A 27,211-nucleotide genomic window follows, 5' to 3' on the forward strand; every position below is an offset into this window, starting at 1 on the left:
CCCCTTTAATCCCCATTTCCATCTGCTTTCTCAGGCCTGCTCCTCCTCAGCCTGTGATCCATGCCTTTCCCTGCCTTTGGCAGGTCCCCTGAGTGTGCTGTGATGGATGTTTGTCCCTCTGTAATTCCCATGGCTGGTTTTACACCACCCCAAACTCCTGTTCCCCCTGCATGCCATGGTGAAGTTCAGCATTCCACAATTTCTTTGGGGACACATCTTGGTGGGCTTTCCTCCAGGAACAGCAGCCCTGTCCTTTCCATTTTAGCATCTTCAGAGTGCCCAATTTAATGGGTTGAGTCCTCTGAGCCTCAGCTCAGTCTCTGTGCCCACTCTGCCTGGCCTTTTATAACATAACTGAGCAAAGACCATTGTTGGACCTTCTTGGCTGGTGTGATTTTTCTAAGCTTTGAACTTAAAAATAAATGAAATAATATGGCTGGCCAGTCATTTGTTTAAGCCCATGGAAAGTTTCCCTGTGTTGTAAATCATCACTGAAGTGGAACTCACATTGGGCACATTTTTACCAGTTTCAGGAAAGTTGTCAGGGACTGCAAATAGGGAATGGAGCTACTGCACTTGTGATTATAATAAATCAGCTCCTGCTGTCTTAGAGGCTGAGTTATGACAATATGTGTGAGCTGCTCTGTCACAAACACTCAGAGGAGCTTGACAGACAGCCCTGAAGGAGGATTTGATACTTGATTTCTTGCCTGGGAGAATGATGATGTAAACCTGAAGGAGAAATGCATTAAACCTGAAGGAGAAATGCATAACCTGAAGGAGAAATGCATTAAACCTGAAGGAGAAATGCATAACCTGAAGGAGAAATGTATAACCTGAAGGAAAAAATGCATAACCTGAAGGAGAAATGCATTAAACCTGAAGGAAAAATGCATTTAACCTGAAGGAGAAATGCATTACATGTGAAAGAGAAATGCGTTAAACGTGAAGCACAAATGCATTAAACCTGAAGGAGAAATGCATAACCTGAAGTATTCACCAGTCCCTGAACCCTGGGGTCACTGTCAGACTTGGTGTCCATGGAGGATGATTGTGCCTTTTGCAGTGCTCTGACATCTGGGGACACCAAAAAAAGGATGAAATTTCTGAATATACATGATAACACTTACCAGATTTACTCTTTAGTCTCCTAGCAGAAATATGGGCATCAGTCTTCTGAATCCCATGCATCCTTTTTGCATTATAAAATCAAGTAAACAAATAAAAATAAAGCAGGCCTTCCCATATAGGGCATGGCTGTGACATTTCAGCACTCATTTTTTGATTCTTATTGACAGGCAGTAAAAATAAGCTCCTGCAGCAAAGTGAATTGGGACAAAGGGGGGCACACGTTTTACAGTAAATGAAAATAACTTCAAAGCCAACCTACAATTCTTCTTGGGTGCTCAAACTGTGCTGCTCTAAAGGTACAGGCCCAAAGGAATGTTGGAATCACTGCAATGACACATTAGATGGGTATCATCATTCTGCCAGGGCTGTTGTCTTATGATAGAACATTTTGGACCAAATTAACAGAAATTAATAACGTTTGATAAGGGAAGGGTATGGCCTGATACCCAGAAGGAACTTTTTCACTTATTTGTATGTTTCACTTGTAAAACTACATTCCAAAGATTACAGAAGCCAATGAAATTATTTTAAATGTCAGTGTTGAATGTCACCAACATTCAGGGCATGTTTATATAGTAATGGAATGTGTCAATAGAAACCATCCCATGTAGATGTGTCTGAAAGCATCAGAGTACTAAAAGTAATATATCACAAATATATTGTATATGCATTGTCCTTCTAGATATAAATATGTTCAATATATGTACATTTAATATATCTATATAGATACCTGTAAATAGGAGTGAGTGTATATATACACACAGGCCATATATATATCGATATATTGATATATCGATATATCGATATATCTATATATCTATATATCTATATATCTATATATCTATATATCTATATATCTATATATCTATATATCTATATATCTATCTATATATATATATATATATATAGATATATTTCTGTGTATATATAGGTTATATATAGATATTTATAGGTTTTCTGTTCTCATATTTAAATATATGCATGCACATACACTCAGGTAGATTTATTTATGTACTAAAACTGGCTGCATATCCCTGCAACAAACACTTTGAAGATAACATTTTAATCGAGGTGTATATTCCTCCTCCTCCTTTGTAGTGACAAGATGATGTAATTATGGAAAAGCAGCAGCAACCTGATTTTTTTCTTTTTTTTTTGTTAATGAAAAGCAAGAGAGTAGCAGTTGCTTAGAAGTGGTTCAGGTCTGTTGCTACTGGATTAACAGCGTAACAGGCTAAAATAGCAGGAAAAATGAATGTAAAATGGAAGCTGTTTTATCTGAGTGGTGAAAGGAATGGCATGAAGAAATGGCAGCATTTTGCAGATACTTTTCAATAGGGACTTATTACATTATATAAGTTGAGTAATTTTCTGCTCCCAGTCATTTCCCTGGTAATCAGATTGTTTGTGCTTTGTTCTTGTTTCCTTTAGGAGTTGTAGGAATTGGTTGGAGCTCTCGTTTGTAGCAGTGGTGGGTCCAATTCAGACCTGTCTGGGTTATTTTGCCTCCTTATAGCTGCAAACAACATCATTGTCTGAATTTCCTCATTAGCTGAGCATCTCTGGAGCTTGCTTTCCTGCTGGGTGTAAAGGAGAGGATGTTTATGTGCCAGATAAATGGCTGCTACTTCTGTTTGTCTCAACAGTGGTTGGCTGGTGAAAACTGGGGGGAGTTGTGTATCTTGGATTTCAGAAAGAAAATACTGAGGTTTTAAGTGGAATAATGTGTTTTGATTTGCAAGAGCCACCAAGAGAGTGGTGTAGAGAACAGGGAAATGGTGGAGATGTTCTTCTGGCTGGTTTTACTGGGGACTAGAAACATTCCTTAACTGCACCAGGAGGGCCAATAACAGCACTGCAGATCCACAGCTGGAAGCTATAGGATCTTGCCAGGAAGAGCTCTGTGCACATGGTGGGTGTCCACATTCCCCTGTGGCTGCTTCTGCCTTCCCTGAGCACCTCTGGTGGGAGAAATGGGCTGGGGAGGGAATTGTCTGGTTGTGGTCAGCCTGGGGAGGATCCACTGTGTTCCCCTGGCACATGTCAGAGCTGTGAGCAGAGTGCTCTGTGGTCACTTCATCACTGCACTGAGCAGGGTGGGATGGGGGTGACAAGGGTGAGCAGAGTGGGATGGGGATGACCAGAGTGGGATGGAGGTGACAAGGGTGAGCAGGGTGGGATGGGGATGCCCAGAGTGAGCAGAGCGGGATGGGGATGCCCAGAGTGAGCAGGGTGGGGTGGGGGTGACAAGAGCTGTAATGGCATTTTTGCTGGCCACGCTGGCACTCCCACACCCGGGATTGGTGTGAGTTGCCCATTCAGAATTTGGTCCCACCTGTCCCTGCTCCAGCTCCCGCACCCACAACGGCAGCCATTCTGTGCAAGTGCTGACCCTAAACCCACAGAGGTGGCTCCAAATGCTCCCAGGGTGTTTACAGCTGTACACAAGGAAAGGAGATTTGGGATGTAGTCAAGATTAACCTCTCCTTTTGTATTGCAGTATCATTATCTAATGAGATCAGGAGCAAAGCCCAGCAGCTTAGTCAGTATTAGAGCGTAGGCACCCATTTCAGGAGGGAGCCTTTGAGAAGAGCAATCCTGAGCCATCCCATCCTCCTACACCATTTTCTTTGCAGCTCTGCAAGATGGAAAAAGTGACAGCTGTGAACCTCCCCAAAGGCAGTTGCATGTTCTCCTCATGTGCATTGCCTGCAGACACTTCTGCACCATCAGGGGTGATCTCCAGGGTGACCCCAGCCTCTGCTGTCCCTGCTCTGCTGGGACAGAAACAGAGCAGCTCTGCTGGAATTCATGGGGACAGGGTCTGGTTTGGAGCCATCCATGCTATTTCCACCAGACCAGGTCACATTTTTGGGGTTTATTTACTTTGGGACTCATGCCCTGTTCTCTGACCTTGCTTTTGCATCAGTTCTGAAAGTATTTTCTGATTTAAGTTCAGCAAACACCCCTCCACCAAAGCATGCCTTGTGCAGTTTCCCCAAACATTATTTATCATAACAGATGATGGGATTTTTGTGGGCAAAACCAAATTTTAATTTTTATTCTGTTTAGAATAAACCACTCTGTGTAACCTTTGCCTTCCTGACATATGAATGTGGTGTTTGTGAGGTCCCCAGGACGAGGTGAGAGAAGAGAATCTGACTCCATATTCTCAGAAGGCTGATATTACATTATATTATATATATTATATATATATAGCACTATATTATATTATATTGCTATACTAAAGAAAGAGAAAGGGTACAGACAGAAGGTTTAACAAAAATGATAATAAAAACCCATGACTGACTCCTCAGAGTCCAACACAGCTGGCTGTGATTGGTCATTAATTAAAAACAATTCACATGGAACCAATCAAACATTCTCCTGTTGGTAAACAATGTCCAAGCCACATTCCAAAGCAGCAATCAGATAATTATTGTTTTCGTTCCTTTCTGAGGCTGCTCAGCTTCCCAGGAGAAAATCCTGGGCAAAGAGGATTTTTTAGAAGATATCATGGTGGCATATGAGGGACTGAAGGGCAGTGCTGTGGGAAGTGCAGCAAACCCTTCAGCTGTATAAGGACAATTTATCATCAACAAATAAATGGAGAGTGTGGGAGACAGACAGGAATTGAGTAGGGAAGATCCTGTCGCTGCTCCAAGATCTTGAGCTTAATATTTGATGTCAGTAGACTAAGAATGTGGGACCAGGGCATGTGAGGGCTGCTGTGCAAACAGTAATACCAGCTGTAAATGCACAGGAACTGTTGCAGATACCACAAGTACAGAGGTAGAAGCTCATCTGTTGGGGACAGCATGTTTTATAGCAGAGTTTAAAAGCAGAGTGTTGGGTTCCACTCAGGTCTTCACTGGAAGTGGAGCAGTGACTCAGTTTTAACACATACACACACACAGGGATTTAAAAACATGGCAATATTTTGAAAATGTTGTGATCTGGTAACAGAGCAATGTTCTGTACTCGTGCCATTAGCCAGATTGCTGCAGCCCCTGTCAGGATAAGGTAATCTCACCTGTTGGCATAGGGACAAAAAAAGAACACAGGTGGTGCATTCATCATTTGCACACAGTGATCAAAAGCATTTAGCCAGCACTGAAATGAAAACCAGCAATATTAGAGGTGCTTATTTTTCCATTTGCACGCAGGCTACAGCTGTTATTGCTGTGCTTTGTTCTGTCACATACACTTAGGAAAAAATTCCTTCAAAACCCTGAATTTGTGCATTGCCCATATGGCACTGAACATGCTGCCCTGAGAATTGTCTGTGGCCTGGCAGACCACAATTGCTTTACCACTGGGTGTAATTCATGTGACAGTGAGATTTGAAATTATTTTAAGGTATTATTTCTTCTTAAGGTATTTTTAAAGAAACATGGATTGCATGAGCTGTTGTATCTATAGGCAGTAGAGCAAATTTTTCCTCATGTGTCTCACAGCAGTGAGAAACAGGGCTGGGCACATTCCTGGAATCACAGAATGGTTTAGGTTGGAAGGGAGGTGAGAAATCATCTTGTTCCAATCCCCTGCCATGGCAGGGACACCTTTCACTGTCCCCGGCTGCTCCAAGCCCCAGTGTCCAACCTGGCTTTGGATATTCCAGGGTTCCAGGGGCAGCCACAGCTGCTCTGGGTAACCTGTGCCAGGGCCTGCCCATCCTCACAGGGCACAATTTCTTTCTAATATCTAATCTCAGTATACTCTATCTTAATTTGAAGCCAATTTCTCCCTTCTCCTGTCACTCCATTCCTTTTAAATAGACCGTCTTTCTTGTTGGCTCCCTTCAGGCACTGGGAGGCCACAATCAGGTGGCCAAAAGCTTCGTCTTTCCAGGCTGAATCAGCCCAGTTCTCCAAACCTTTCCTCACAGCAGAGGTGCCACTCCTTTGAATCCATGCAGGTTCCTGCTGTGTAAGAGCACGTGAAATAAATTATACAGCAACCTGGGCTCCTTTTATTGGCCAAAGATTTCATTGATGGTCAGCAGACTGTGAGGTATGATGAATTTCATCCCAAAGGTGCCAGACAAGTGAACCTCCACATTTCCTAGGGGAAATAGCTGTGGAGGGATGGCCCTGCCCTGTGGCTGAGCATCCTCTCAAGCCCCCCCATGCCCCAAGAAAAGGGGAAAGCAAAAGCTGAAAATGATGATGAAGATGAAGATCAGGGCAGTTTAATGAGTGAAGCCAAGCTGCCTGTGTCCCCTCCCAGCTTCTGGCACACCCCAGGCAACTCTAAGATAAGAAAGCCTTGAGATGGTGCAAGCCCTGCCCAGCAACAGCCAAAACTCATTCTGTGACCAATTCTGCTCCAGATCTGCTCCTTGGGGGCTGAATTTCTGCCGGAAATTCACTCTATCCCAGCCAAACCCAGCAGAACAGCTCACTTTTGATGTTTACATCACATGTCTTTGCCGCTGGTTAAAATAAACCCCACATTGACATTCTGAGTTCCTGATAGATCAGTGTTACTACATGGAGGGTTTTCATCTTCCACTCTTTTGAGTGGTGCAATATTGCCTTTTCTTTAGGTTGTCATGAGTCCCTGCTTTTGATCCCTGAGCCTGTGGCAGCTCCTGAACCAGCACAGCTCTGTGCCGCTGTATTGATTTTAGTGGTGCTGTGGTGTTTGGCAGGGGCTGAGTGAGGAGTGCCTGTGATTTTTGGGATCAAAGCATGTTTTGAGGTGACATGGATATTCTTCTGGCTGTGTGTCTTTATTATTTCATTTAAAATGACAGTATTTGTGGGGAAAACTGTGTAAACACCCTAGAATCTTTATCTCCTCTTTATTTCCTGTGTGTGCTGATGTGTTAATAGGTAGCAACGATAAACAACTTACAGAAGGAGTAAAGTATATACGTACAAAGTTATAATAAGGGAATAAAGAAACCTCAAGTGAAAAGTTGAATTTTCTGGCAATGCTTCCAAACACTTTTCTGAAATGTCCTTGTCAGTTTAGTTGGTGATCCGGAAGAAATGGAAACATGTTGCCTTGACTTTGGGAGAGAAGATGTGCAATGGAATATGGTTTACAGAGACATCTAATTAGAAGGGTTTGAGAGGACCAGCACTTTTAAAGTGTGTCACTCTTACTAATGATACACATGAGTCTTCAGGCCATTAAAACAGCTCATTTCTTTTGATGGACTTCCAGTTTGTGGAGGAAGCAGCTGCTTTTACTACCAAATTTCTCCTGTCTAATTAGACCAGTTGAGTCAGCCAGCTTAAATCGGCCCTTAGCTTACCCTTTGCCTCTTCACTGAAGAGCTGAATAACCTAATTGTAAAGAAGGACAGAAAATGTCAAAAGAAGTTACAGTTGTTACTGGGAAATGAACCAGTGCAGAGTAAAAAAATACAAGGGAAAAAAGGCTGTTAACACAGAGGGCCTCCTGATGAGCCTGTAATGAAAATCCCTCTGGAAATTCTCAATATCCTCTCTTTGTTGGGAAATGGCAGTGCAGCAGAGTAGAAACTTGTTGTTTGTTCACTGAATTTTCCTCTGGCTACGTTTTCATGCAGGAGATTTGTTAGGTGGAGGATTTTTATGGTCAGGAAGAGGGAAAGCCCAGCTGAGTGGTGACCAGGGCACTTGAAACTCTGTGAGACCCAAACTGAGGTTCTTGATCCAACTCAAGGACTTGGGCTTGGATCTTCCTCACCTCAGTGAGTTCCATTGGCCTCTGGAGTGACTTCTTGCTGGTCAAGAACATAACCAAATGCCAAGAATAATATGCCAAGATATATATGCAATAATATGCCAAGAACATAACTGAGCAAAAAAAACCCACCTCCAAAACTCAGAGTTGGGTGTTCTCTCTGCCTCAGAATAAGGTGGAAAACCTGTAGTGGAAGTCATGCTTTTGTGGGATGAGTTACTGCTTCCCACCTTGTTTCAGTAATAATTGTGTAGATAATTCCAAAAATACATGATTCCCAAAATGATGAATGACTCTGATGCCTTATTTTAGTATATGGACTAGTATGAACTCACTTTAGTGTATGGACTCACTTTAGTCTATGGACTCACTTCCTCATCAAACCAGGACACTCCTAAAAATGTGAATCAAAGTTCATTCTTTTTTTTTTTTTAAACCTCAGATAATTTTAATGTGTACATTTGATTTTTTTTTTTAGTCCGTGAAATCAAAATTAATCAAATGGATGGTATTTATACTCCAATTAAAGTGCATATAGAATTTCTTTTTATCTGTTTTGTGTGTTTTCTCTTAAAAAGTCTTGATTTTTCCATGGGACATATTATTGATGAAACATTTAATTGCTTGTAATATGTGGTTAGCAGCAAGACTCCTGCTTTGCTCATGCTACTCTATAAGCTCCAACTAATCCATAACATAAAATGTAGGTCAGCTGGAGCTTTTAAAAACAGATGGAAATTCAGGAGTTTATAGTAGTGCAATGGATGTATGTCCCTGTGAGGCTGCCAACTTCTCCAAATGCAGAAAAAAAGCAGAAACCAGAGTGCTGAAAGGTGCTCATTCTACTAATTTCCACTCCAGAACCAGCAATGCCCTGTGGAGTGGCTTTTGTTTGTAACATATTCAATACTGACATGCTACAGAAGATGATAATTAATTCCGAGGTGTTTAAAGGTTATTATATGTGTATATTATATATTATATATTATATATTAGGGGTTTTTTTGACAGCAAAAAGTATTTTAATTTGGGTGAATTCATTAGTGTAAATATTCTAGAAGAGGGAGGTAAAACCACAGTTGTTCTAAGCAAAATGTGAGAAGTGGACCTAATCCAGGTTAATTTCTGCACACACTTCAGGTTTTCCTTTGTTTTTATATTCAGCATCATAGGTTGGATCTTTTACCAGATTAGTGTGGAAATAAAATACATTACCCTGTGTTATTGTCTCATTAAAGTCTGGAGTGTTTGGAAGAGAAGTGCTGAGAAGCCCTGGGTGTATTTCTGGAGTTACAGCCTCCCAGGCCAGGTGCTGCAGCTGTCCCCATGGCAGGGAGCAGGGATGTCCTGCTGCCATCAGGCTGCTCTCCCAAACACGGCTCCTGCTCCCTCTGACAGAGATTTTCCAGGCTTGGAGGCCCTTCAGGAGCTCCTGTCCATGTCTCTGCTCCTGGATGTGTGAAAAACGCCAATCACTTGGTTTTAAAATTTTAAAAGTTTAATAGTAATAAAATGGTTATAAAAACAGTAATATAATTAGAGTAATAATAATTTGGACAATTAGGATTTAGGACAGTATGAGACAATAAAAATCAAAGAGTTATGGACAGTCCAGGTACCTCTTTCTAGGCAAAATAAGCCCAAAAATGGACCCACGTTAACAGAGGATCAACCCTTAAAAACAACAGCCTGTTGCATATTCACACACTTCATACATGATGCATAAATTCCATTCAAACACAGGATTCTGTCTGGTCAGTGTCAGCTTCTTCCTCTGAATCCCAACAGCATCTTCAGGGCTGAGCAAGGTGGGAAGAAGTTCATTCTCCTGATAATGGGGCAATAAATTCTCTTTCTGTGAAAGATTCAGGTGTCCTGTGGCTGCTGTCTCAGTGCAAGTCCTTTCTTAAAAAAAAAGTATGCTACATAGCATAGTTTCTATTTTAACATTATGTTATAACCTAAAACTATATTTAACACACTACTTAAGAAAATTAATACAGCATAACTTTCTAACACAACACATATAATATTCATTTGAATATTTGCAAAAAGCCAGTCATAAAACACACATTTTTCACAGTAGGGTTAAAGACTCCGTGCATGAGCTTAAAATGTACTTTTTAAACCAGCTCTGATGTTTGCCCTGAATCTGTTTCACAGGGTCCTGCTGGCTTTGAGTGCTCCTCACCTTCTTGTGGGAGAGGATGGGGCAGGAACAGTGGGAGTGTGAGGGGATGGAAGTACATTTGCAGTTTGCAATTTGCAGTTTGCAGAATTGGTTTGGGAGAGTGGCAGAGGCAGGGCAGGGATGTGCAGGGAGTGTTCAGAGGCTCAGATCACCTGTGCTTCAGAGAAGGTTCCTGTCATCACTAGTGTAGCTGAGCTAGAGTGATGTGAAAAAATTGAATTTGTTTGGAGTCAATTGTAACATTTTGAGTTTCCAGAGGTGACTAATGATCTGTGATTTTTTACTTGTTATCAGACTCTCTGGCAGCTTTTAAATTGCAGTGACTAGGGCTGAAAACATTTTTCAAAATCCAAGAAATGACTCTCCTCATGTCTGAAGGCTGGGGAGAAAGCATTGTCTTGTGAGTGTGTGAACCATGGCAGATGTATGTTTTAGACAAAACTCTGTTTCTAACAATCTGAAAAAATGTTTTTTTCCCTCTGTAGTTTACAGGAGACATCTCATCACATTCCAGTTTAACCTGGAGTGTGTGATGCAGATCACAAAAGGCTTTCCTTTGTGCACCAAGCTCTTTGGACCAGATATTGCCATGAGGATGAGTGAGGAAGAAAAAGATGCTAAATACCTTCAGCTGCTTCTGCTGTAACCCTAGAAAGCCCTGGAGGTTTTATTAAAAGTAAAGTATGATTTCATGGAGGGGCTATCTATCCCTAAATGAGTCATCCATAGTGTTTTAGTGTCCATACCTTGCTACTATGGGTTTTCTGTATTTTGTGCATCTATTTCTTTTTCTCAATTTTTTACCCTTTGAACTTAATCCTTAAATTTTAGTGCCTATATATTTGTATTTAAGATGGTATAATAACACAGAATTTTGTCAAAACACTAACCACAGTGGATTGAATGATCATTGGTGAAATTTGGGCTGTACTAATGAGCTGGCAAGAAAATGTAGACAGGAAAAATGCCATTTATTTACCTTGGTATGAAACCCCAACGTTTCAAAAATTGACTCAATTTTGCCCCTGCTGAATAGTAAGCAGCTGAAATAGTGGTCCAAAACTGAGTTTGTCTCTTCAGGGCAGTAAGATTTTAAGGGTAAGGGTTAACCTTTAACACTTACACAGCTGGAGAGGAGCAAAGAGCCAAAGTTTTACTTTTGCTTTTTCCCCTTCCCTCCTTCTTCCTTTATTTTTTTTTCCAAAAAGAAGGGGCTGCTGTGAAGGATTCTGGTTTTATTTGTTTGTAAGCCTGTGAATAACACTGTTTGTACCTTGATGTATGAAGGTGCTGCAATTATGAGAAATTGCTTTCTGCCTGATTGTCACACACAAACAGCTTTCATCTCACGGTGCATCAGGCTCGTGACTCTAGTTTGTCATCCCAGGGAATGTGTCAGCCTTTCATTTCTAACTGGCTTGGCTTTGCTTTTGTCAGGAAAGACCTTTCCTGTGTGCTCAAGTAATAGAAACAAAGGCAATTAAACAAAAAAAAAAAAAAAAAAAGGCAGCAAAAAGCAATTATCAGACAAAGATTAGGCTGTGGGTATTGCTTGGAAAAGACAATTCTACAGATTCAGAGGAAAGATGAAGCTCTGCGTCATTCATACTTTTTTTTTTTCCTCCTTTCATATTTCCTAGGGGTTGAAGATAAATTAGGGTAGCTATTTTCTGTCCAGGCAAAGTACAAGCTATGCCCCAGATCTCCAAAATGCTTCAACATGTAAATAACTGCTTCTGGAGCCATCAGGTCCTGCTGTAAGTAGAGATTTATTTGCATTCATGTTGGAGGGTTACTCTCGTTCATTGACCTATTTAATTGTCATTCTCTATCCCTGGCTGCAGGCATATGGGCTCCATGTGCCTGTGCAGGGGAGAGGAGCAGCTTTAACTCTCTCAGGCAGAAGCATTCCACAGGAAAAAACCCAAGAACTGAATCTCAGCATGGATGTAGCACCATGATAATAAAAATAATAACAGTAATAAAAATAATAGCAGTATGTGAATAAGAATAAAAGAATAAGGATAAGAATGAGAATAAGAATGAGAACGAGAATAAGAAAATAAGAGTAAGAATAAGAATAAGAATAAGAATAAGAATAAGAATAAGAATAAGAATAAGAATAAGAATAAGAATAATCCCAAGAACTGAATCTTGGCCTGGATGGAGCATGGTAATAATAACAATAATAGCAATAATAAAAATAATAGTAATATATGAATAAGAATAAGAATGAGAGTAAGAATGAGAATAAGAATACGAATAAGAAAATAAGAATAAGAATAATCCCAAGAATAAGAATAAGACTAAGAATAATCCCAAGAACTGAATCTTGGCATGGATGGAACATGGTAATAATAAAAATAATAACAATAATAGCAATAATAAAAATAATAGTAATATATGAATAAGAATAAGAATGAGAGTAAGAATGAGAATAAGAATAAGAATAAGAAAATAAGAATAAGAATAATCCCAAGAATAAGAATAGGAATAAGAATAATCCCAAGAACTGAATTTTAGCATGGGTGGAGCATGGTGATAATAAGAATAAGACTAAGACTAAGACTAAGAATAAGAATAGTCCCAAAAACTGAATCTTAGCATGGATGTAGCATGGTGATAATAAAAATACTAACAATAGTAGCAATAATAACAATAATAGCAGTATATGAATAAGAATAAAAGAATAAGAATGAGAATAAGAATGAGAATGAGAATAAGAATAATAAGAAACCCAAGAACTGAATCTTAGCATGGATGTAGCATGGTAATAATAAAAATAATAACAATAATAGCAATAATAAAAATAATAGTAATAAATGAATAAGAATAATAGAATAAGAATGAGAGTAAGAACAAGAACAAGAATAAGAAAATAAGAATAATAAAATAAGAATAAGAAACCCAAGAACTGAATCTTAGCATGGATGTTGCATGGTGATAATAAAAATAATAACAATAGCAATAATAACAATAATAGCAGTATATGAATAAGAATAAAAGAATAAAAAAATAAGAATGAGAGTAAGAATGAGAATAAGAATAAGAAAATAAGAATAAGAATAAATAAGAATAAGAATAAGAACAAGAACAAGAACAAGAATAAGAATAAGAATAAGAATAAGAATAAGAATAAGAATAAGAATAAGAATAAGACCCCTGGACTCACATGTAATGGCAATTATTCTGTAAACCTCACTAGAAGGCTGCAGAATCAAATAAAAAAGAGGCAAAAAAGGTGAATTCAAAGAAACATAGGTTGCCCAGATGTTTCTGCTCTGGCGGTAACCATAAAAAACATGGAATTGAAGGAGTTTGGCACAAACCCATCCATCTCCCAGTGCAGTGGGGAGGTGTAAGCAGTAGTAACAGGGACAGGGAGGTTTGCCACAGTATTGGTGACACTTTCTTCCTCTCTTCTGTTGCTGGAACATTTGTCAAGAAAACCAGAATTCTGTGTCCACCTCTGTTTTTTTGTTCCTTGGAGGTATGGGCTCTACAAATACGGGAAGAGGGGTTGTATAGTCTATTAAACCTCCAAACTCAAAATTAGGGGGCTTGCAAGCCCAACAGAGTGTCATAACTAATGAGTTATCCTGAGGAAGAGCAGCATTCAGTTACTAAAATAAAGTGATGAGCAGCCAGGAGAGCAGAGAAGGAGCATGGTGCTCATAACTCCTATTTCAGGGTTTCAAAGGAGTGGAATCTTTACTGAGTCAGGGCTTTTTTTGTTTGACTGCACAATGTGAACTGTCACATCCAGTGTCTTGCATAAGTTTAATATCTAGTCCATGGATCTGAGAGAACAATGAAATGAAAGGACTTTGCAGATTCTTTATAATCTACAGCTTGGTTTAAGATTCTCCCTCTGCTGGAACTTGGTTTCTTGCCTGATTGGCCTTCTTCTCATCATTCTCTGCTATTATACAACGTGACCTGCAGTTACTGGGGATTTTGTTGTCACAGACATCTTTTATGGAAAATCATTTCCTTAGGATTTTTTCCTCCTGAGAATCTGAGAGACCTAAGGGACAAAATGGAAACAATGATTATCTGCTGCTGTGGAATGCAACAGGTGCATCTGTGATTGGCCCATGTTGGTTGTTTCTAATTAATGGCCAATCACAGTTAGCTGGCTCAGACAGAGAGTCTGAGACAGCCTTTGTTGTCATTCTTTCCCTTTCTATTCTTAGCTTAGCTAGCCTTCTGATGAAACCTTTTCTTCTATTCTTTTAGTATAGTTTTAATATAATATATATCATAAAATAATAAATCACCCTTCTGTAATGGAGTCAGATCCTCGTCTCTTCCCTCATCCTAAGACCCCTGTGAACACAGTCACATTTTGTGTCATAAATCTTGGCTTGGGGGCTCACAATCATTCTTTAGGTTCCAATTTATTGTGTGTTTTCCTGACTTGCCACAGAAGGAAGTTATTGTTCAGCACAGAGGATGTGGTGTCTAACGTTAGGCATTCACACAAACCAAACTCAAAAACTTTTAAGTTTGTCCTTAAATATTTAGCTTTTGATTAATATTTTCCAAAGCCCATTTGGGTTTTTCAGGCTCTGAGGTGAAGTTTAAACCCAGTGCTACCAGCACAGGGCTGTGTGCTGGCGTTGGGGATAACTTGAAGAAAAAAATCTGTGAAATGTCCCCAATTATCAGAGTGAAAACTGCATCTGATACCTTTGTACATCCTGACCATGGCCAGGCTGCTACTCTTGATGAGAATCTGAAGGTGTGGAGCTCCAATCCAGCCTGAAGATTGGGAGTGTGCAATTCCTGTGATGGTGCAAGCAAATGAGGGACCCCAATCAAACTGGCATTTCAACCCACAATAAAATGCTAAAGTCAGCCATCATTTTCTTGGCAGTGCATGGGATTTCCCACAGCATCAAGAGGCTCACCTAAGCTAATTGTCTTAAACTCCCACTGTAGTGAAGACAGAGGCATTTCCACAGGGTTATTTATCCTTTCCCAGAGCAGGAATGCAAAGTAAATAGAATTAATGACCAGTTTGCTGTGCTGGTTCCTACCCACTGATAATTTATGGGCTCTAGAAATGAGTTTGGGTTCAGCATCGAACATTTTGATGTGTCAGATTAGGCAGATTGAGCACCCCCAGCCTTGCTGTGAGCAGGGGCTAAGCCCTGCAGCTGGGTTAGGACTAATCCACCTCATGACCACTAAGTGGGAAATCGGCTGTGGATCAAGAGCAATATGCTTGACAAGGCCTGGCTGCGGGCTATATTAAGAAATGCAGTTTAGTCCACTACAAAGAAAGAGCTTTGCTGCCCACAGGGGGATTTCTTTTCTTTTTTTAAAGTTTGGAAGACTTATTCGTCTAGGTTGGGAGGAATGAATTCCTCATTTCTGAGCTGGAACTGGATCTGGTTACTTCAAGCACTCCCTTGGCTTCTCTGCCCTTTCTGTCCTGATGTTTTGGTGCTGCTGGTTGCTGTTTTATAGACATTTACATAACGAAGGTCGTTTCTCTGAGGCAAGGTACAAGAACACATTACAATTGCAAATTCCCTTAATTGTCCTAAAGCAGGGCTCAGGGCTTAGACAATGGAGAATCCTATTGTTCCATGTCCCTGAGAGACTGTGTGAACAGAGCAGAAATGTGTGCATGTGTTGATTCTAAAGTTTTAGAGTGAGAAAATGATTAGTGGAAAAAGTTTGCTCACTTTTGATGGCAGAAATTGTGAACCAATGACATATGAGTTCACAGATAGGTTTTATTTGGTAGGCTTAATTATTTGTAGTGTGAGTTTGCCCCTCCAGGCTTTGTAGAGGTTCAGTTCAAACCAGTATAAAATTAGGAAGGTGCCTGTTATTAAAGCAATATATTTTTTCACTCTGTTTGTCAGGGAAGCTAATTCTGTCCCCCAGATTTTCTGGGAATTAAAAGATGCTATTTTTCTTTCCAGATATCTGTACCTGTAATTCACTTTAACTTAAGCTTGTTTGAACTCAGTGTGGAGCTTGGGAAAGGAACCTCCATTTAAATAATCCACATCAAGAGGGTTTTTGGAATCCAAATTATTTAAATAATCATCAATTGATACAGATAATCCCTTTCAAGTGAGAATTTACAAACTGAAGCATCTACAAACCCTGTTGATAGCAGGGAAAGTGCTCTGTACTCAAGCAGTGGGTGGGGAACAGAGTGCCCTGGCTGGTTAAAACAGAATTAGAAATATATGGTAAATATATTCCAGCTTAGGGAAACACTCTGCCTTTGATCTAATGTTGGTTTAGGTGGAAAATCACTGGATGAAGCAGATTGGAGTGGTCCCTTGTAGTAAACACAAAGATGTTTTCTGAGGGTGGCTTCTCAGGAGTGAGGGAAGGGCTGAGATGCAGAAAGTGAATAAGAGATGAGGAAGGAACAGGCAAGGGAATTTCTTTCTGGCATGTTCACACCTGGAAAAGGATGATGTAAAAATGATAAGGAAAAATGTCTCCTAACTAATGTTTCATTACACCTCCAAATGTAAATGTGGCCTTGAGCTGTTACCTCTGTGTGTGTTTCTCATCTTGTGCTCCTCCATTGAGTGTCTGCCAGTGCTTCTGTTTAGTTTTCTGATGGAAATCTGAAGCATCTGCAAATGAAATTCCTGCCAGGTCACCTGAGGATGTTTCCAGAGTTTGGGTGGATTTCTGCAAAGTCCTTTGCTCAGCCATAAGTCTGAGAAAACTCCACCTTCAGTGTGACATGGCACCAAGTTGTGCTGCTTTTCCCTTCCTTGTGCAGTTGCTGTCCACTTCATAATCCAGGGAATGGCCTTTAGCATCGAAGTGGGACTCTGGTGGATCTCAGGGGCAGCAGAAAACTGAATTTTCCAGAAGTGTTCTTCCTTTATGGGAGGATTCCTTGCCCCTGCCTCAAGGGGAAAGATGTGACAGCTTGGTCCTACATCCCCTTATTTCAGTTTTGTGCTGGAGAATTCCCTGGACTTCTACATAAATTTGGCGAATTTTTTAATTGATGTAGGAGGAGGTGAGGGCTGAGCTGACAAGCTTTAGAATAGAAAAATACAATGGGAATTCTTTAATGGGTCAATATACAATGCCAAGAAATTCCCTGGACTTCTACATAAGTTTGGGGAATTTTTTAATTGATGTAGGAGGAGGTGAGGGCTGAGCTGACAAGCTTTAGAATAGAAAAATACAATGGGGATTCTTTAATGGGTCAATATACAGTGCCAAGAAATCACTGTGGTTTCTTGTCACGGTTTAAGAAACAATTTGGCTGATAGTACAGTAGGAGAACATATTTGTGGATTGAAATTTAAACTGCTGTTTAAAAAGCAGGTTTCTTGTTGAAAGCATTAAAGGAAGGCAGGTAAGTAACACAGTAGTAGCCATAACTGTCTTCTGTATTTCCAGCTGGTTATTTCTCAGCAGGAATGCATCCTATCCAAAAAATACACCACAAAAAGATGCAGAAATATAGTCCTTGTACAATTATTTCATTTTTAATAAAGGAATGCTTCATTTCTGCCTGGCAGGGAGTGTGGAAAGAGCAGGTTATGATGTCTGTGGTTTTGATTTTTAAGTGCCAAATGCTGATTTCTTTGTGGCTCAGTTTCCAGTTGTTTGTGGCTTTGCCAAACTGGCACTGCTTGAGCTGAATTTTCCCTGTTCTCTTTTACTTCAGTCAGTGCTCTGAGGAACCTTTGAGCAGTTTCAGGATTTCAGCAGTGATTTCCTGCCCCCAGAAGAGCTTGTGATGAAAGAGAATCAGTTCAAATACACTGGGAAGGGCAAATCCTGCTCTAATTGCAGCGAGCAGGGAAAGCCTGCTGTGCTCACCTGGGACCTGAGATGGGGTCTGGGTGCCCACAGATGGAGGCAGAAATAGGTTACAGCACCTAGAAACTTCCACGAGTCTGTGTGGCATTTCCCTGAGTGACAAACGAGGATTACTGACAATGAAATGCAAATGAATGAAGCATTTCAGTCAAAAAACCCAGGGGTGGTGTTTACCTGAGGAAATTCACTGTGAGGTAGGAGTGGGTTTTGGTTGTGTTTTAATTGCTGCTGACTCAGACACATCCTGAAGCATTATTTCTGCCCTGAGGATGAGGAGGGGATGGCTTCCTTCTTTCCAGATTAATCATAATTTCTGTGGGAATCGCACAGAAATTATGATTAATCAGAAAAACAGATCTCCCCATAAATCTCTGTAAAATCCATGAGGAAGATAAAACTATCAATGTTTCTCCCTTGCTGATTCCAATAGTAAAAAATTTTGTTGACTTGAGCAAGGAGAGCTCCCTTAGTGACTTCATCAGAAACAGGAGGTCACCTCTGTGCATTAATTAAAAAGGGGTTTTTGGGGGTCTGTGCTGCTGCCAGGCAGGGAGGGAATCCCATTTCTGGGAGGGAGGTCTGGTCAGGCCAGGCAGGAGGTTCAGCTGTGAACCTGCTCAAATATCACAGTGCCTCACTGTCACAGACATCTTTTATGAAAAATCCTTTCCTTAGGATTTTTCCTCCTGAGAAGCTGAGAGGCCTCTGGAACAAAATGTAAACAATGATTATCTGCTGCTGTGGAATGCAACAGGTGCATCTGTGATTGGCCCATGTTGGTTGTTTCTAATTAATGACCAATCACAGTCAGCTGGCTTGGACAGAGGGCCAAGCCACAAACCTTTGTTATCATTCCTTCTTTTTCTATTCTTAGCTAGCCTTCTGATGAAAACTTTTCTTCTTTTAGTATAGTTTTAATGTTATATATATCATAAAATAATAAATCAGCCTTCTGAAACATGGAGTCAGATCCTCGTCTCTTCCCTCATCCTTGGACCCCTACGAACACCATCACACCTCACATTTGATTTCATGGGAAATCCTGACATGGGAGAACAAAACACATTCCACTTCTCTGGAGAAACATTTGAACTCCCAAATGTAATGTGAGGTGAAAGTATGACCAAAGAAGTTTTGTGTTGCTAGAATTTTCTGTTTCAGTTTTGAGTTGTTTCTGCACTCGTCTATTTTTAGGGGGTTGGGCTGAGAAATTTGCTGAGGGGTTGTTCTGGTTCGTGATGGCGTGTTAATGTCAAATCCGTATTTTAAGTAGTTCTTGAAAAATGATGTTGAAATTCCCACATGTATCAGCCCCTAAATATATATTTTAAAATATATATTGGTAATCATCCTGTAAAGGTCACTAGAAGGCTGTGAGGTTGTGTCACAGAAACTTCAGGAGGGGACATAGGAAAACTGAAAGATCCAGGCTGATTTCCATTGGAAATTGAAACAATTTTAGGAGAAGTGAAAAAGGAGAAAGTCACAATTGTACACTTGCTCTTGGTGTAAGTCGAGTCCAAAGGGAGTGTGAAAAACACTGGTCAAACCAACAGTTTGACCATCAATTCTCTCCTCCCCCAGAAAGGAATGCAGAACAATCATTATTTACATGAAAAGCGCGTGAGAAACTCCATTACAAAAATGTAAACATCAGAAGGCTTGGAAGAACTGTAGAAGAACAGGGTGACAGGGCTGCTGGGGTTGAAGGCAGTGAGAATTCCCTGATGTATGGCAGGTGGATGTGGAACAGGCCCTCACAGTGAGAACACAATCCCCTCCAAATGCATAATCTGTTTCTCGTGAAGCACATGTGGCCCCATATAGAAGTTTTAGGTCAACTGATTCAGCTGAAGATTAGCCTCAATATTCTGAAAGGGGAGACTGTGGTTGCTCAGGGGACTTTAATTCCTCATAAAGTATTATACTGGGGCACCACACGGCTGCCACAGTGTCAAATCTTTTTGTGGGTTTACTAAATTAACCTTTGTAATGGAAAAAGCTTATTATGCACTTTCAGCCAAAGGAGGAGACGAGTTTGGGTCGGTAGCAACTTAAAATGGCAGTGATTAGGATCCTAATCTAATATTCATAGTTCTGGGGCTTTTCTTTTATTTCTTCTTAAAGCATATTTCTCTACTGTATTGCAAATGACTTGCTGAGGATTTCAGGAAGGATTTCTCCATGGAAAGGGTGGCCAGGCATAGGAAGGGGCTGGAGGTGTCCAAGGAATGACTGGATGTGTCTCTCAGTGCTCTGTGCTGGTTGACAGGGTGGTGATCAGTCAAAGCTTGGACTTGATGATCTTGGAGGCCTTTTCCAGGCTGATTCTGTGTCTCTGTGATGAGTCCTGCTCTGATTTAACATCGTGTGCAGGATACTTAAAATGGAAAACTCTATCAGAGGGGCAAGAACACGTGAAGGTCATGAGGGGGAAGCTACTGCAGTTAAAGATAAACCAATCATCACTTGTGAAACTCTGGAAAAGTAACTTTAATGTGTGTAATGTTAAATCTCACAGTCCTACATAGGGAGAGGAAAGGTTTCAGTTTCAGGCAGTGATATTTATGTTTCTACATGTTTGCCTGTATTTTAGCTTGCATGCCCCTTGTTGATGGCAGTATACATTTTTTATCCTCCCTCACGAGTTTGTGCAGTATTTAATGCCTGGTGCACAATGCAAATAATTGGTGGCACATTCTGATATTTAAGTCTCTTACAGGTTTAACAGGGTTGGGAGGGAGCAGGCTCTCATTACACTGAAGAGGGAGAATGAAGGACTTTGTTCCTGCATTTCCAGTTTATTAAACATTGTCTGAAAGGCCTGATTGTTCCTGCCCTTTGCCTTCAGACGCTGCTGTGCATGGGGACCTTGGTGTGAAGGACAAGCTGCCTGACCTTGTGGGGTGCCATGGATTTCTCTCCTCAGAGCTGCTGCTCCTTTTGATAGATTGTCCTTGCTTTCCTTTTCAGGACTGGTGCCATGAGCAGGCTCTGTGGGTACTCTGCTATTTCTGTACCTGTGGACCTGGTGCCTTCCAAACAAGTTGTTTCCTCTAGGTCCAGGGCAAGATTTATGGTGAAAAATTATTGCTCTGTTAAAAAAAAAAAAAAAAAAAAAAAAAGGAACACAAGAAAATGGTTGTTTTGATCCATTTGGTCAGTTACATTTTCTAGGGCATCTGCCATGAAAATTGTAGGATCAGATACTTCTAGAGAGGTTTGTGGCTATTGAATTGCCCCTGGGCTGGGTGTGCTGGGCAAGAGGATTTGGGGACCCCACAGCAGCATGACAATGGTTTTGGTACAAAATGTTCTCTCTTGTGGCATAGGAGGAGTGTGAATTGAGAATAGTGACAAGAAGAAAATTTAGAGAGAGTTAGTGGAGATGAAAACAAATAATGAAGTTAGGAAGAAGGAGAAATTAGAAGATAACCCACAATTATTTTTTTCTAGGAGCTTGCGGACAATTTGGGTTTTTTTCAGCATTTCCATGTTCCAGCTGCAGCCCATGCTGATCATGAGAGCCCTGGGATAGTTTACATGTGGAATTTACATCCTGCCTGCATATCCACCAGGGTGGCAAAATGGATTGCCAAACCCTGACTCTGCATTTGAATGGATTTTCCACCCTTCTGTTTTAGTTTTAATTGAACTGCATAAACATTGCCAACATGTGAGACTGGATTTTGACACCTTACTTAGCATTTTTTTATTATTAGAAGCTTTTGCTAGAAGCACTGATAATTAAAATAAAGTAAGCAAGCAAAGAAAAAAAAAAGACAAAAGGGAAAGAGATCCTGAAAATTTTAAATGCTGGTCAGGGCTCTCCCCACCTTCCTTACACAGCTTTTATGCCTTTACATGGAAATCCTGCAGGGCAAGGTGGATGCAATTGGTCCAAATCTGGAATTCTCCTTGGAGCACAGTTTGCTTACACTTAGAATAACATGGAGTTAAGGTTTTTAATAAAGGTTTACTGGCAAAGATAATTAAATCAGGAATAAGTTGAAATGCTTGAAGAAGGTGGTGGCCTCACTCTAGAAGATCCTTGCCTGAGGATGTAATTATGGTGGCATGAAATTTTGGAATGGATTAATCTAAATGAGAAAAACACCCTGCATGTTCTTAACTAGGAATTTTCCCTAGAAATTGTTTTTACAGTTCCTGTGGTCAGTCCCCCTGTCTAGAAAAGCCTTTGGAGTTCCTTTGGTAAGATAGGTCTCATGGCAAGAGAATGAAGTTTGTGTATCTCCTTTGGCTGAGTTTCTTGTCATACAGGACATTTTTTCCATTTCTTTTATGGAAAAAGGCCTTTGAGATCTCAGCTGTTGCTCTCTCTAAGAAGTTGCTGTTTTGGTGAGAGGGCAGAATTTTGGCACTGAAACTGCAGTGACTGGAGGGCAGCCTGCTCCAAGACTGTTAGCTGTGGAATGTTGAATATTTTAACAGCATCCTGCTAAAATACTCTGAGAGGACTCAGAGTATTTATAGTATTAAAGCATTTTACTATTTTATATTGCTGCCACTTAGAGAATGGCAGCAAGGCTTCATAGCCCTGTTTAAAAAACATCCTGCAGGGAGGCAAGAGTGTGAGACCCTGTGATCCCATTTGTGTCATGGCAGGAGCTGCTGGTCCTGCTCACAATTTGGCTTTTGATAGTTATTTCTGATAGTAGTTTGATAGTTATTTCTGATAGCTATTTCTGATAGTTATTTCTGATAGTTATTTTGATAGTTATTTTGATAGTTATTTTTGATATTGCAGCATGCTGATGTTGGCATCGGCCTCTCAGGAGGTGGCTGTTAATGCCTGTTTTTCATCAATATCCAGTGGAAATGAACTTTCATTGCTCCCCAGATGTGATTAAGGGTTCAGCGAACTTTTCTTTCCTCTTCCAGGTTATAAGACCCTTTTGAAAGGAATTTCAGGGAAGTTCAGCAGTGGAGAACTCGTTGCAATTATGGGACCTTCAGGAGCTGGGAAGTCAACACTTATGAATATTCTGGCAGGATACAGGTCAGTACCAATGAAAATCCCAAGTTAAGATAAAATCACGGAGCCTGAGGGATCCTTGGAGACGACAGCAGAAGAAATTTTGGCTTACAGTTTGTCAGAAACAGGCACTCCAAAGATTTTGAATTAGATTCTTTTTGCTTATCTTTTTTCCTCTGTGTCCTGTTTTGGTCACTTGGGATTTATCTCTCAACAGGTCTGATCCAAAAATAAAAAGCAATTTAAAATCCAAAAAACACACATATAGAGAAAACCTCCTATTTTGGCAGTGTAACAAATCTGACTCAGTGTCTTATGTTTGTGATGTTTTTTAAAATCACATAAACACTTGAAAAATCGACTCTTTTTAGTCACCACTTCATAATGTTGATGTCTACTTCCCCAAAATGCAGCGACTGTGTTTCATTTTTTAAATCCTGTCTTGTATGGCTGTGACGGTGTTCACAGGGGTCTCAGGATGAGGGAAGAGATGAGAATTTAAATCCATATTTCAGAAGGCTGATTTATTACTTTATGATATATATTACATTAAAACTGTACTAAAAGAATAGAAGAAAAGGCTCTCAGAAGGCTAGCTAAGAATAAAAAGGAATGAATAACAAATATTTGTGTCTTGGACAGAGAGTCTGTGGACTGTGATTGGCCATTAATTAAAAACATCCAAGATGGGCCAATCAAAAATCCACCTGTTGCATTCCACAGCAGCAGATAATCATTGTTTACATTTTGTCCCTGAGGCCTCTCAGCTTCTCAGGAGGAAAAAATCCTAAGGAAAGGGATTTTCATAAAAACATGATTGTGACATATGGCTGTACAAGGTGTCTCTGTCTTGTCATTTGGGGCATAACAAACAGGATAGAGAAACCTAAAAAAAACCCCAACTTTAATTTCTTGATATTTCTTTAGATTTATATATGACAGCATACATTTTAAGTAAAATTTTCAGCATGATGGCATGAAGCTTTATATCAAAGAAAGCATGAACAGGAGATAGTTTCATCTCTATCCAGTCTACCAAAATTGTTTCACAGAGGGAACAACTCCCTAAGACTTCCAGGTGCTCAGTCATTTGGCAGCACAAGTGATGGTGAGATTCACCTCTGGTTGTTGTTGTTTGGTTTCAGAGAGACGGGGATGAAAGGAGAAATCCTCATCAACGGGCAGCCGCGCGACCTGCGCTCCTTCCGCAAGGTCTCCTGCTACATCATGCAGGATGACATGCTCCTTCCTCACCTCACTGTCCAGGAGGCCATGATGGTGAGATTGGTTCCTTGCTCTCATTTATCTGAATGGGGTAAATAGGGAATGGTTTGTGTTGTGCCCTTGGTCCTGTCCCTGGCAGTGCCGCAAGATGTTATCCCTGTCCGGTCCCTCTCAGTGAGAGTTCTTGGAATTTGGTGATGCCTTGAATTCCATTTCAGGCTCATCCTTCTTTGGCTTTATAATTTCCAGTTTGTGCCCAGCATTGTGATTTGGAAGGAGATCTAAGTATCTGCTCCTTAGATCTAGAGAATGGAACCTGACATTCTTCCCAAATGAGCCTTTGTAGGGTGTGACGGTGTTCAGAGGGGTGTTAGGATGAGGGAAGAGATGAGGATCTGACTCCATGTTTCAGAAATCTTGATTTATTATTTTATGATATATGTTACATTAAAACTGTACTAAAAGAATAGAAGAAAAGATTTCATCAGAAGTCTGGCTAAGAATAGAAAAAGAATGATAACAAAGGTTTGTGGCTCGGACTCTCAATCTGAGCCAGCTGACTGTGATTGGCCATTAATTAGAAACAACAACATGAGACCAATCACAGATGCACCTGTTGCATTCCACAGAAGCAGATAATCATTGTTTACATTTTGTTCCTGAGGCCTCCAGCTTCTCAGGAGGAAAACTCCTAAGGAAAGGATTTTTCATAAAAGATGTCTGTGACAGTAGGGACCATCTGTTTGCTTGGGTGGTGGATGAGTAACCTCATCTCTCTCTCTTTCTCCCCATCTTTCATGTTCTGACTGAAAACTGGTATTTACACTTCTGTGTGATCTCTCTGCCACTTCTACTCTTTTGTGCCTTTTTTAAAATTAAGGTATTTTTTAAAATCTCTTTCATTTTATAAAATCTCTTTCTTCATGGGGAAAAAAACAGGAACAGAATAAGTCCAAGATGCAGAGGCAATGTTAATTCTTCTCATTGTTTTGCATCATGTCAGCAAGTTTATGAATTGCCAGCTTGACCAGTTAGTGTGGAAGTGTCTGTAGCTCAGCTTGAGAAATGAGCCAATTTTTCTCAGAAATTGTTATCAAAACAAGGCTCAGGTTGCTCACTCTGTGCCAGCTCAATTCACAAATTTTAAGGCCAGAAGAAATCACTCCAGGCTTTATGTGGCTGATTTTCTGCAAAGGCTCTTTTCTGTGGAGAAGTTTTTTGTCTCTTTTGTTTACTTGAGTGTTTTCATCAGAATCCCACGGGACCACTTTTGCAGAATTTGGCCCAGATTATAGCTGCTGTCTAAAATTAATCAATCAAGGCTCTGACAAAAAAATAATTACCTAACAGTTTAATTGCTTTTAATAAAGGTTAATCATGTTGTTTTGTGGAGCTGCTTTTCAGGACAGCAGATGACATCTTTCATAAGATTATTTATTTCTCTGCTCACTTGTTTGCATGCTGGAGAATGGCAGAGTTCAGTTATCCTTACAGTGAGAAGCACAAATAAACTGTGTTTCTAGGATTATCTGGGAATTTTTTTGATGTGCAAAATATGTCACTTCCCCATTTTCCTGTAAAGCTCTTTGAGTTGCAGAATGGGTGGTGGATGGTATTTTTTCTAATACACTTTCTCTCAGGTGCTTTGCCTAAGTCAAATTAAACTCAGTTATTTACTGCACAGAAAAATGTGATGCTTGTGGCTGGAACATTGTAGTTCAAGTTCAGATTTTCTGACTGGCTTGACAGAAGTTGTTTAAGTGGTACCTTGGAGTGCTGGGCCTGAGACATCTCCTCTGAGTGGTGGCTGTGCTTCAGGCCAGCTCAAAAATCAAATTCCACTGTTTTGCATTCCAGGTATCTGCTCATCTGAAACTTCAAGAGAAAGATGAAGGGAGGAGAGAAATGGTATGTACAGTGCCCATCAAAGTGGAATTTGGGGGATGCCAAGAAGTGAGCTCAGTAAAGCAGACATTTTTTATCTAACACTGAACTGCACTGGACTTGCAGTGACAGAATAATTCATATTCTCTAGGCTGACATGTGCATTAGGAGAGAATGTTCACTTCAGCCTCCTGCATTCTGTACAAGACTGGAAATCTGTAAAAGGTTTACTGAAACAAATCCCCAGGTTCTGCAGGATTCCTGTTAATGCACCTTGGATTCTCCAGTGTGCATCTCTTGTGGGGTGAGATAAATCACCCAGCTGGACCTGCACGAGGAACTCTGCTCCTCTAATCCATGGGGAAAAGCACAACTTTTCCTGAAATATGAAACCTGTGGCAACTCCCTAGGTAGATCAGCTGGTTTTGTGACTGTCCTTTCTCTGTGTTTATTTCCAAATTGGAACAATTGGGCATTTCTTCAGACTCAAAAGAATCCTTGAAAATCAGAAATGGAAACTTGCAGCAATCAACTTGTTGTGAAGAAAACAAACACAGGTTATTTTCTTATTGGAAAATATATTTATATAGAAACAGCTGTTAACTTAATTGTACTTTGGAAGCCTTAGTTCATTTACACTTTTGTGAAGTTAGGCCAAGCAAGTTAATTCACTTGTTCACACTGTCACTGTAATTACAAGCAGCTCTTTGAGTTAAAATCTGGGCTGTGTTTATTCAACACATGTTAGAAGAATTTTCTAGTTCATGTTACTGGCCTGTGCAGAAGATAATTCATTTTACTGTTGTAAATTGGAGTGTAAATGTTTATCACAGAAAGATGTTACGAATTTCTACACTTGTGCCAGCAGGATTGCAGACTCTGTTTAAAGCAGGGACAATGAAAATCCTTAGGTGAACCACAGATTATGTTTCCAGCTGTCCTTGCTTGTGCTGCCTGAGTCCTGTTTACCCTTCCCAGAAATAAAGGGAATGAGGTAGTTGGGCTTCTTCTTTTGAGAAACAAGGCTTAGTGGGTTTTGTTATTTTTTTACTCCCCCTTTCTGGGAGAGAGAACTCCTGGAAATCAAAATCAGGACAAGCAAAGGGTCAGGCCCTGGTTGATGTCACCAGTTTTCACCAGGTCAGACATTCTGTCTGGAAAACTCTCTCCATCCAAGCAGTTGATGCTTTGACAAATGGTGGGCCCTGTTTCCTAAACTTCAGTGAAGTATTAAAGGTCTGGGCTGCTTTCTGCCTTTGAAGTGGTGGGGTTTGTTAATT

General features: G+C 40.3%; 1 protein-coding gene across 4 annotated transcripts in view; it reads left to right on the plus strand.

Moving 5' to 3' along the window:
- The window catches only part of ABCG1 (ATP binding cassette subfamily G member 1), a 62,317-nt gene that overhangs the window by 15,140 nt on the left and 19,966 nt on the right, over positions 1–27,211 (plus strand). For all 4 annotated transcript variants that reach the window (XR_012578727.1, XR_012578726.1, XM_074534243.1 and 1 more), the window contains exons 3-5: positions 22,730–22,847; positions 23,969–24,101; positions 25,905–25,955. Coding sequence is in view for 2 of the 4 variants with exons in the window: in XM_074534243.1 (XP_074390344.1) it covers positions 22,730–22,847; positions 23,969–24,101; positions 25,905–25,955 (302 nt within the window). In the remaining 2 variants the exon portion in view is untranslated. The remainder of the gene's footprint in view (positions 1–22,729; positions 22,848–23,968; positions 24,102–25,904; positions 25,956–27,211) is intronic.

This window comes from Zonotrichia albicollis, chromosome 2, assembly GCF_047830755.1.
Source record: "Zonotrichia albicollis isolate bZonAlb1 chromosome 2, bZonAlb1.hap1, whole genome shotgun sequence".
Classification (NCBI taxonomy): Eukaryota; Metazoa; Chordata; class Aves; order Passeriformes; family Passerellidae; genus Zonotrichia; species Zonotrichia albicollis.